The following is a 12,398-nucleotide window of genomic DNA, read 5'->3' as shown; positions in this document are numbered from 1 at the left end:
AAATATCAATCTGGATTCCTGTCACTTCATTCGACAGTTTATCAGCTGATCGAAATTTATCATAACATAGTTTCAGCCATTGCTAGGAAAGAAAAATCGTGTGTTGTATTTTGCGACTTCTTCAAGGCATTTGATAAGGTGTGAATAATAGACTTTTATTTAAACTTCTTTTGAATATTGAGCGCTTACAGGACTAGTCTGATCAGTGGCTGATGCAGTTCAATCTCGCTGAGACGGAAGTAATTCTTTCCTCATCGAGTCCACTCGATATAAAACCCAACCTTATTTGTAACAATGAACCGCTTCCGGTCACGTTCTCTCACCTTGTAGTGTTTTTTAGTAGTGGCTGCAAGTGGCATGACCATGTTCAACAGATTATCAAAACAACATCTTCTAAAGGCTCTGCGTTAAACCAATAGAAATATGAAGTTAGTAAGGACACATTAAATACCATATATATACATGTTTCATTAGACCGACTCTCAAATGTGCCTCTTGCGTTTGGGATGATTGCTCTGTTGAAATGTCAAATGCTTTGGAGTTGTAACTAGCCTATCCTTTGTTGTCTCTTGTGAGACACATTACTTTGAAACTGGTTGGATTCCTTTAAATTGTGTAAGAAAACATCTAAGAATACATTCTCGCCTCAGTCTAAGAGTGGTTTGATTAACAAAACATCTTATAATACCGTCTCTACTCAGTCTCTGGACTGTCTGATTAATGAAACCAAATAATACCGTCTCTGCTCAGTCTCGGAGTTGTTCTAGGTTCTGTCTCTAGGTCCTGAGGAAAACCCACGTGGTCGGGCAGGTGACCACATACATTTCCATGTCCTTTCTGGGAATCCCGGGTCTTGAGGTTCTGTCTCTAGGTTCTGTCTGCCTATCCAATATTATACTGATAACAATCCTGTCAATGGCTTCTCCAATGGTTGATCGTCCCGTAACAAATTGTGTCAAATATGACTATTAATCTCCCTGAGGAATGTTCTTCCTAAATAGGTATCGCGCCGTTAATGTTGCTGACCATCTGAGTTGGTGCGTGCTGATGTTAACCCATGTCCCAACTGGTAGTTAATTCCCTTAGATCGTTGACAGTCTCAGCCTACGGCAATGTCCTCAACCTTCATTATGTGATTCTTATTACTTCCCAATGTACAATCATCATCAATCGCATTTCATTTCATTTATATTTTAATCATGGGGCAGGGCTTTAAGCGCGGTTAGGTTTACGTGTGTGCTCGCGTGCTGCGCTGTAGGACTTTTAACCTGTACTCGTCATCGACGAGATTGTTACACAAGTATACGGACGTGTTTGAATTCCCTCCCACCCACCCAATTTTTATGTTTTTGTATTTTGATATTTTGTAAATATTTTTGGTACGGTGGAGGTTGTCTGTTATTTTTTTCTATTAATTTTTGTATTACATCCTAATTGAATTATTTTTGTTGTAGAATTTGATTGTTTTTTTTCTGAATCTTCAGTTTTTCTACAATTCAAACGCAAGGCACGCTCTTTCGATCAGCGGACACTTGAAGGCTGTGGACATTTTTGTTTCTGATCCGGAGTGAACCTGTTGTGATCATTAGGACCAAGTTCAAGGTGTCTCGCGTATATCGAACATTTTATTGTATCAGTACTAATTGCACTTTTTGTGTTCATAAAATTTTTCCGTATCAAATCGATTCATCCTTACATGTAACAATTAGTAGCCTAATTATAGATTATATATAAGAATGTTCGTCTTGTGTTCTTATTTTGATTAAAATATTTAGAAATGAAATAACATATGGCCTTATGAGGAACGAATACTTAAGAATGCTGATAGTTTTTTTGTTTTTATGCATATAATGGAGATAAGATAATGGATTTTGTCGTTTTAACATTCGACTGTGTTTCGTGTTAAAACAGAATTCATGATTTAATCTCTAGTATGTCCATAATAACAAGCAAACAATCCCCTAACCAACATATCAATTATAGGGTTCTCTCAATCAGCTGATCTTTATCCTTCACATTTTAACTTATACATAATATGGCATTACTTAAGGTGTCACTTTCCCCATCAGAAATCAGACATCAAAAATATTTCAATGTTTAAACTTTAAATAGAGACATTCAGATCGTTCCATATACTGAACTTGTGTCGACAGGTAAAACTGCAAACAAAGACCATACTTTACATACTAAATCCTACCATGTCTGAGTGACAAACGTGTACGTCATATCGGCAAATCCTCTGTGTCAAAACCAGCTCATCGATAATCACTTATCAAGTCATTCTATTAGACATTGAATTTAATTTTAGATTTAATTGATTACGTTATCAGCTCATGTCAAACAGGTAGAACAACTAAATGTCTATATCAATTAGATGCTTTCAAGATAACGTAATAATGCATAGTTTATGGTCTACTGCTTTTGAGAATGGTGATTTCAAGAGACGCCCAAGTGAAGTACAAACTCTGTTTAACTTTTCTATACTCTTTTCAAGTTTTATTATAACACCCAAACTACATAGTTAATGCTTAATTTGATAAACACAAATCATTTTACAGTTAGGTTTGTTGAATTCAACTAATGCGTCATAACATACCTTTAAAACACAGTTACTAGCATTTAAATTTGTAACCAGTGATTCATTATGGCATTGTTATACTATTCAAAGTGGTTTTGAAATTTTGTCATTTTGATTGAAACCTGTAATTACAACGTGTCGTTAATTGCGTACATGTTGATTTTATGTAAGCGTATATTGTGACTTGAACTATATGTTGAACGTCCACTAGTCAGCGACCGATCACTGTCTCGTCCTCTAGTCAGCGATCGATCACTGTTTCGTCCTCTAGTCAGCGACCGATCAATTAATCGTCCTCTGGTCAGCGACCGATTACTGTCTCGTCCTCTAGTCAGCGACCAATCACTGTTTCGTCCCCTAGGCAGCGACCGATCACTTAATCGTCCTCTGGTCAGCGACCGATCACTGTCTCGTCCTCTAGTCAGCGACCGATCACTGTCTCGTCCTCTAGTCAGCGATCGATCACTTTCTCGTCCTCTAGGCAGCGACCGATCACTGTCTCGTCCTCTAGTAAGCGACCGATAACTGTCTCGTCCTCTAGTCAGCGATGGATCACTGTCTCGTTCTCTAGTCAGCGATGGATCACTGTCTCGTTTTCTAGTCAGCGACCGATCACTGTCTCGTTTTCTAGTCAGCGACCAATTACTCTCTCGACCTCTAGTCAGTGATCGGTCACTGTCTCGTCCTCTAGTCAGCGACCGATCACTGTCTCGACCTCTAGTCAGCGATCGATCACTGTCTCGACCTCTGGTCAGCGACCGATCACTGTCTCGTCCTCTAGTCAGCGACCGATCACTGTCTCGACCTCTAGTCAGCGACCGATCACTGTCTCGTCCTCCAGTCAGCGACCGATCACTGTCTCGTCCTCTAGGCAGCGACCGATCACTGTCTCGGCCTCTAGTCATCGACCGATCACTGTCTCGACCTCTAGTCAGCGACCGATCACTTTCTCGTTCTCTAGTCAGCGATCGATCACTGTTTCGTCCTCTAGTCAGCGACCGATCAATTAATCGTCCTCTGGTCAGCGACCGATTACTGTCTCGTCCTCTAGTCAGCGACCAATCACTGTTTCGTCCCCTAGGCAGCGACCGATCACTTAATCGTCCTCTGGTCAGCGACCGATCACTGTCTCGTCCTCTAGTCAGCGACCGATCACTGTCTCGTCCTCTAGTCAGCGATCGATCACTTTCTCGTCCTCTAGGCAGCGACCGATCACTGTCTCGTCCTCTAGTAAGCGACTGATAAGTGTCTCGTCCTCTAGTCAGCGATCGATCACTGTCTCGTTCTCTAGTCAGCGATGGATCACTGTCTCGTTTTCTAGTCAGCGACCGATCACTGTCTCGTTTTCTAGTCAGCGACCAATTACTCTCTCGACCTCTAGTCAGTGATCGGTCACTGTCTCGTCCTCTAGTCAGCGACCGATCACTGTCTCGACCTCTAGTCAGCGATCGATCACTGTCTCGACCTCTGGTCAGCGACCGATCACTGTCTCGTCCTCTAGTCAGCGACCGATCACTGTCTCGACCTCTAGTCAGCGACCGATCACTGTCTCGTCCTCCAGTCAGCGACCGATCACTGTCTCGTCCTCTAGGCAGCGACCGATCACTGTCTCGGCCTCTAGTCATCGACCGATCACTGTCTCGACCTCTAGTCAACGACCGATCACTGTCTCGGCCTCTAGTCATCGACCGATCACTGTTTCGATCTCTAGTCAGCGACCGATCACTTTCTCGTTCTCTAGTCAGCGACCGATCACTGTCTCGTCCTCTAGTCAGCGATCGATCACTGTCTCGTCTTCTAGTCAGCGACCGATCACTGTCTCGTCTTATAGTCTGCAACCGATCACTTTCTCGTCCTCTAGTCAGCGACCGATCACTGTCTCGTTTTCTAGTCAGCGACCAATTACTCTCTCGACCTCTAGTAAGCCATCGATCACTGTCTCCTCCTTTAGTCAGCGACGAATTACTCTCTCGACCTCTAGTCAGCGACCGATCACTGTCTCGTCCTCTAGTCAGCGACCGATCACTGTCTCGTCCTCTAGTCAGCGATCGATCACTGTTTCGTCCCCTAGTCAGGGACCGATCAATTCCTCGTCCTCTAGTCAGCGATCGATCAGTGTCTCGTTCTCTAGTCAGCGATGGAACACTGTCTCGTTTTCTAGTCAGCGACCGATCACTGTCTCGTCCTCTAGTCAGCGACCAATTACTCTCTCGACCTCTAGGCAGCGACCGATCACTGTCTCGTTCTCTAGTCAGCGATCGATCACTGTCTCGTTCTCTAGTCAGCGATCGATCACTGTCTCGTTTTCTAGTCAGCGACCGATCACTGTCTCGTCCTCTAGTCAGCGACCAATTACTTTCTCGACCTCTAGTCAGCGACCAATTACTCTCTCGACCTCTAGTCAGCGACCGATTACCGTCTCGTCCTCTAGTCAGGGACCGATCACTGTCTCGTCCTCTAGGCAGCGATCGATCACTGTCTCGTTTTCTAGTCAGCGACCGAACATTGTCTCGTCCCCTAGTCAGGGACCGATCACTTCGTCGTCCTCTAGGCAGCGACCGATCACTGTCTCGTCCTCTAGTCAGCGACCGAACATTGTCTCGTCCCCTAGTCAGGGACCGATCACTTCGTCGTCCTCTAGGCAGCGACCGATCACTGTCTCGTCCTCTAGTCAGCGATCGATCACTGTCTCGTTCTCTAGTCAGCGACCGAACATTGTCTCGTCCCCTAGTCAGGGACCGATCACTGTCTCGTCCTCTAGGCAGCGACCGATTCACTGTCTCGTCCTCTAGTCAGCGACCGATCACTGTCTCGTCCTCTAGTCAGCGACCGAACATTGTCTCGTCCCCTAGTCAGGGACCGATCACTTCGTCGTCCTCTAGGCAGCGACCGATCACTGTCTCGTCCTCTAGTCAGCGATCGATCACTGTCTCGTTCTCTAGTCAGCGACCGAACATTGTCTCGTCCCCTAGTCAGGGACCAATCACTGTCTCGTCCTCTAGGCAGCGACCGATTCACTGTCTCGTCCTCTAGTCAGCGACCGATCACTGTCTCGTTCTCTAGTCAGCGACCGAACATTGTCTCGTCCCCTAGTCAGGGACCGATCACTTCGTCGTCCTCTAGGCAGCGACCGATCACTGTCTCGTCCTCTAGTCAGCGACCGATCACTGTCTCGTTCTCTAGTCAGCGATCGATCACTGTCTCATTTTCTAGTCAGCGATCGATCACTGTCTCGTTCTCTAGTCATATTTGGAGGACGAATTTAAACGACTCATCATATCCTGTTGGAATTGATCAGACAATCTTTGTTTAGCAACAGCTGAAAAAGATTTTATATTAAAAGACTCCTGTTTTAACCACTGGTCATACATACCAAGAGAACATAACTCGTTCTTAACAAGTGACACCCAACTCTTTCAGTTTGTACTAGATATATTTGTTATACCTATAATTGTAGCAATTACGTAATATACAGTTATCTGAGTTCATGAGTTTACACCAATATTCAAATATTCTCAATTTACGTGAATAAGATAAAGGGAACCTTCCAAGTTCAAGATACACCATGGCATTAGCCGTTGATCATTTAACTCCTAAAATGTTCTTACAAAAATCTAAATGTAGCTTTTCAATATCTGGTGCGGTAGTGAAGCCCCATATTTCGCACCCATAATTTGAGACACTACTGACATAAGCATCAAATAATGAACAACAGGTTGTATAGTTGAGTTGTATTGACACATTATTCTTTTAAAGTCCAAATAAAGCTTTACGACTTTGAGCGGCGTGGTGCTTTTGTGTGACATTAAACTTGCCATTATAGTTTAAAACAAGTCCAAGGTAGCAAAATCTATCAACAATTTCAATAAGATTACCTTGGTAAAATTGTAATTATAATATAAACACGAAAAGCCCATAATATAGTCGCAACATAGGTAAGTTTAGCCAACAAAAACCACCAGAGCGTGACGAAATTTCGAGCAGGGATGATCTAGGGCCCCTTACTGTACACAAAAGTTTGCCCAAAATAGTTTTTCTCAAAAGGCTAAAGTATCCAACGGAGATAAGCCTTGGTTTAATGATATTTGTAAAAAGAAGATATGTTGAATATAAGAATGCTCTATATACTTTTAATACATGTAAATCAGCTGCAAATAGAGAATGACTTATGAGGAAGAAGTCAGAATACAAGAAGCTCGAATACGAATTGAAAAAAGAGTATAAATGTAATCAAGGAGATATGATGAATTATTTACGCAAATATAATCCTAAAGAATTTTACAAAACCTTTAATAAAAAAAAAGAAAAACTTTAAATTTGATCTTGGTATTGATGACTTCTACAGACATTTCTCATCGCTTAGTAGGGCCTCGCTTACTGTAGATAAAAATATTGGTGATTTTTTAAATGAATACGATAAAAGCATTGATCAAGCTCAAATTGATGAACTTGATGTAGACATAACAGAAAGTGAAATACTATCAGCTATTAAAAGACTTAAACCTAATAAAGCAGCTGGTAATGATGGTGTGCTAAATGAATATTTTATTAACTGTTATAATATCCTTGTCCCCTGTTTATTAAAATTGTTTACGTGTTTTCAAATCTGTTTTTTTCCCGAGCGCTTGGTCTATGGGAAATATAGTTCCTGTGTTCAAAAAAAGGTGAAGTTGATAAAACGGACAATTACAAAGGTATAACGTTAGTTAGTTGTATCGGGAAATTATTCACCTCTATACTTATATATATATATTGAAATATTGTTGAAAGTTGATAACAATTATGATGAAATAACAGATGCTCGGTTTGGATTCAGAAAGAATTTTCTACTATTGACGCAATATTTGCGCTTCAGTCACTTATTAATCATACATTGAAAAACAGGAAAAGACTTTATTGCTGTTTCGTTGATTACAAAAAAGCCTTTGACTTCGTCAATAGGCAATACTAGTGGTACAAACTGATTAAGAAAGGAATTGGTGGTAAATTACTTAGAATTATACGGTCATTATATAATTATGTTAAATGTTGTGTTAAGTATAACGGTACTTTGTCCAAATATTTCGATTGTGAAAACGGTTTATTCCAAGGTAAAATCTTATCTCCCTTTCTTTTTTATTATATGTAAATGATTGTGAAATGCAATATTTAATTGACAACTGTACATCAATAGAAATTCAAGAAATCAATTTGTTTTTGTTAATGTGTGCCGACGATATGGTGCTGATTTCAGAAACGGCAAAGAGGTTACAAAATATGTTAAATTCACTAGCAAATTATACAGACAAGTGGGGTCTAACAGTAAATACTGACAAAACTAAAATAGTTGTGTTTAGAAATGGCGGGAAATTAAGGGAAAAAGAGACATGGGGTTATAATGATTGTAATATAGAAGTATTAGATAAGTTTAATTATCGTGGAGTCTTATTGAATTATAATGGTAAATTTAGAGAGACTCAAAAGCATATCGCTAGCCAAAGTAGAAAGGCAGTTTTTGCTCTTTTACGAATCTGTAATTCGAATTATTTTAATATAGAAACTCGCATGGCTGTTTTTGACACATATGTCAATAGTATATTGAGTTATGGCACGGAAATTTGGGGATTCCATGCTGCCCCGCATGTTGAAAAAATCCATATAGAATACTGCAAACGTGCTCTTGGTGTTGGTAAAAATACCATGAATAATATGATATACAATGAACTCGGAAGATAGCCATTATATTTAGTCCGTAAATTCAAACTTATCAAATATTGGATGAAGTTGTTGAGGACGGAAAATTGTATATTGAAGTCTTGTTATAGGGAAATGTTAAACAATAATGATATTTGGCTTATGAATGTCAATCAAGAATTAAATGCCATTGGTCTTGGTTATCTATGGGATGAAGAAAATGTAAACATCCCTTTGTTTTCTGTTATTAAGGAAAGACTTTGTGATATTTTTAAACAGGAATGTTTTGAGAAGATACGTTCATCTTCTAAAGGTTTTGTATATCAACATATTTTTAGTTTTGAACAACAGATATATTTAACCAAATTTATTTATACTAAATACAAACAAGAAATAACAAAAATAAGATTATCAGGTCCTGAATTCAATTTATATAACATTGGTATGAGAATGACGTCATGTAATATTCTTCTCTGTGTATCGTGTTGCCGCTTTGTGTATTTTAATGTAATATGAATGCCATATTTGCTTCTGATAAGTCTAAAGACTTAAGGAATAAAATACTTGGCTTGAAAAAAAGGTTGACATGTGCGTGTGTCTTATTACGACACACGAGATCAAAATCTATTGAATATGTGCCTCAGTTGCTCTTTGGGTCAGTAGATCCTTTTGAGATACCAGGGTTAACTATACCGCATAGAGACTTCAGTACAGCGAGATAACCTGGGTTGGTGTGGTGGTCGGTGGCGAACACACTCCAAAAATGTCTAAATAGAGTATATCTGTTTTTATTGTAAATAGACTCACAGTCATACTCCTCGATTATTCCAACATATAAATGTGTTTATTCCTGTAGAATGAAAAGAAATTACCGGCAAATTACTAGTCTCCTTGGTATCCGGCATGACTTCAGCATTGGTCCACGAATCCTTCATACAAAGCATTATAAAGGCCAATATATTATTATTTCAGTCTGATCTGTTTCATTTCCTCATTCAATTTACTTTTGATTAACAACACTTGTGGATAGTACATGTATGTTTCTACATTTCCATTGTATAACTTACTTTAGTTTTGTCTGACACTGTTGAAGGCGGACTGTCATTAGGATTTATCGATCGATACATGTACAGAGCAACTATGTATTGATAAAAATCTCTGTATCTACTTAAAATAGAAAATAACTTGGAAATGTACAGTCAAAGGTATTATCTATTTTAAACCAGTCTACATTTTTACCTTACCTGTATAATTTGAAAATTAATTGCGTGTATACTATTTCAAAGCATTCATTTTTGTCTATAATCCTTAATCATGGGTGTGTGTATCGTTTACGATAGACAGAGTAAAACACTTGTGTGACTTTTGTACAATCACTATACCTTCATTGATTCCAGTGAGTAGATACCGGTGATATCGGGATTCCTGGTTTATCATTTTCCGCCAGCGTTGTCCTTTATTCTGCGGTAAAATAGCATAATTTCATACAATGCACATGACTCGTCGTTTTCATTTAAGAATGACTTTATTGTCCCTAATGCAGTGAATAGAGACGAGATATCGAATGCAGCGACAACCTGTAGTTTTATTGTAAACCAAATTTAACATGAATATAACATGCAGCGAGACCTCACACATATTTTGATTATCTCATTAAGTCAAATAGCGGCAAATATGGGTACATTGTATGTAGGATGTTCTTTGCAGGGAGAACGAACGAGAGTAATCAGCTATTGTACGTGAGGATGATCGAATCCTGAGTGGAAGCCGAGAGAGTGGCAGACCATTTGCGAAAATTGACTAGAAAAAGAGTGAGTGATTGGCTCATGACTAGAGGATTAATAGCTAGAAGACGAGACAGTGATCGGCTAATTAATAGCTAGAGGATGAGACAGTGATCGGTCGCTGACTAGAGGATGAGACAGTGATCGGTCGCTGACTAGAGGTCGAGACAGTGATCGGTCGCTGACTAGAGGACGAAACAGTGATCGGTCGCTGACTAGAGGTCGAGACAGTGATCGGTCGCTGACAAGAGGACGAGACAGTGATCGGTCGCTGACTAGAGGTCGAGACAGTGATCGGTCGCTGACTAGAGGACGAAACAGTGATCGGTCGCTGACTAGAGGTCGAGACAGTGATCGGTCGCTGACTAGAGGACGAAACAGTGATCGGTCGCTGACTAGAGGTCGAGACAGTGATCGGTCGCTTACTAGAGGACGAGACAGTGATCGGTCACTGACTAGAGAACGAGACAGTGATCGGTCGCTGACTAGAGGACGAAACAGTGATCGGTCGCTGACTAGAGGTCGAGACAGTGATCCATCGCTGACTAGGGGACGAAATAGTGTTCCATCGCTGACTAGAGGACGAGACAGTGATCCATCGCTGACTAGAGGACGAGACAGTGATCGGTCGCTGACTAGAGGTCGAGACAGTGATAGGACGCTGACTAGAGAACGAGACAGTGATCGGTCACTGATTAAAGGACGAGACAGTGATCGGTCCCTGACTAGAGGACGAGACAGTGATCCATCGCTGACTAGAGGACGACACAGTGATCCATCGCTGACTAGAGGACGAGACAGTGATCCATCGCTGACTAGAGGACGAGACAGTGATCCATCGCTGACTAGAGGACGAGACAGTGATCGGTCGCTGACTAGAGGTCGAGACAGTGATCGGTCCCTGACTAGAGGACGAGACAGTGATCCATCGCTGACTAGAGGACGACACAGTGATCGGTCGCTGACTAGAGGACGAGACAGTGATCCATCGCTGACTAGAGGACGAGACAGTGATCGGTCGCTGACTAGAGGTCGAGACAGTGATCGGTCGCTTACTAGAGGACGAGACAGTGTTCGGTCGCTGACCAGAGGTCGAGACAGTGATCGGTCGCTGACTAGAGAACGAGACAGTGATAGAACGCTGACTAGAAGACAAGACAGTAATCGGTCGCTGACTAGAGGTCGAGACAGTGATCGGTCACTGACTAGAGAACGAGACAGTGATCGGTCGCTGACTAGAAGACGAAACAGTGATCGGTCGCTGACTAGAGGTCGAGACAGTGATCCATCGCTGACTAGGGGACGAAATAGTGTTCCATCGCTGACTAGAGGACGAGACAGTGATCCATCGCTGACTAGAGGACGAGACAGTGATCGGTCGCTGACTAGAGGTCGAGACAGTGATAGGACGCTGACTAGAGAACAAGACAGTGATCGGTCACTGATTAGAGGACGAGACAGTGATCCATCGCTGACTAGAGGACGAGACAGTGATCCATCGCTGACTAGAGGACGGGACAGTGATCCATCGCTGACTAGAGGACGAGACAGTGATCGGTCCCTGACTAGAGGTCGAGACAGTGATCGGTCGCTGACTAGAGGACGAGACAGTGATCCCTCGCTGACTAGAGGACGACACAGTGATCGGTCGCTGACTAGAGGACGAGACAGTGATCAATCGCTGACTAGAGGACGAGACAGTGATCGGTCGCTGACTAGAGGACGAGACAGTGATCCCTCGCTGACTAGAGGACGACACAGTGATCGGTCGCTGACTAGAGGACGAGACAGTGATCAATCGCTGACTAGAGGACGAGACAGTGATCGGTCGCTGACTAGAGGACGAGACAGTGATCCATCGCTGACTAGAAGACGAGACAGTGATCGGTTGCTGACTAGAGGACGAGACAGTGATCCATCGCTGACTAGAGGACGAGACAGTGATCGGTCGCTGACTAGAGGACGAGACAGTGATCCATCGCTGACTAGAGGACGAGACAGTGATCGGTCGCTGACTAGAGGTCGAGACAGTGATAGGACGCTGACTAGAGAACGAGACAGTGATCGGTCACTGATTAGAGGACGAGACAGTGATCGGTCCCTGACTAGAGGACGAGACAGTGATCCATCGCTGACTAGAGGACGAGACAGTGATCGGTCCCTGACTAGAGGACGAGACGGTGATCGGTCGCTGACTAGAGGACGAGACGGTGATCGGTCGCTGACTAGAGGACGAGACGGTGATCGCTGACTAGCTAGAGGGCGTGAGACGAACAGTCCCTGTTTAGAGGACGAGGGAGGATCTTCCCTTGCTGATTTTGAGGTGAAGTGTGAGTTAATCTCTTGGAACAACTTTTCGAGAC

At 42.3% G+C, this 12,398-nt stretch overlaps 2 protein-coding genes across 2 annotated transcripts; one reads left to right on the top strand and one right to left on the bottom strand.

The window, feature by feature from the left end:
- Positions 1–2,706: 2,706 nt before the first annotated feature.
- LOC132546231 (eukaryotic translation initiation factor 3 subunit A-like) lies at positions 2,707–9,356 on the bottom strand. The gene is made up of 2 exons (XM_060209940.1): positions 9,319–9,356; positions 2,707–5,305 (listed from the first exon to the last, which is right to left on the bottom strand). Exons 1-2 carry the CDS (start codon positions 9,354–9,356, stop codon positions 2,707–2,709), a joined length of 2,637 nt encoding a protein of 878 aa, XP_060065923.1.
- Positions 9,357–9,442: 86 nt separating this feature from the next.
- Positions 9,443–12,286, top strand: LOC132546230 (eukaryotic translation initiation factor 3 subunit A-like). Its single transcript, XM_060209939.1, has 2 exons — positions 9,443–9,456; positions 10,195–12,286. The coding sequence occupies exons 1-2, from the start codon at positions 9,443–9,445 to the stop codon at positions 12,284–12,286; spliced, it is 2,106 nt and encodes a 701-aa protein (XP_060065922.1).
- Positions 12,287–12,398: the final 112 nt, after the last annotated feature.

The sequence above is a fragment of the Ylistrum balloti genome, unplaced genomic scaffold (assembly GCF_031769215.1).
Source record: "Ylistrum balloti isolate Yb309-2 unplaced genomic scaffold, AGI_CSIRO_Ybal_v1 Utg369876, whole genome shotgun sequence".
Taxonomy (NCBI): domain Eukaryota; kingdom Metazoa; phylum Mollusca; class Bivalvia; order Pectinida; family Pectinidae; genus Ylistrum; species Ylistrum balloti.
Note: the sequence above shows the minus strand (reverse complement) of the source record. Positions and strands in the feature narration are given on the sequence as shown.

Coding starts and splice junctions, on each gene's coding strand:
- LOC132546231 (XM_060209940.1), bottom strand. CDS start 9,356: ATGACAGTCCGCCTTCAACAGTGTCAGACAAAACTAAA. Junction 5,306..9,318: donor CAGTGTCAGACAAAACTAAA/GTAAGTTATACA, acceptor GTCCCTGACTAG/GGGACGAGACAATGTTCGGT.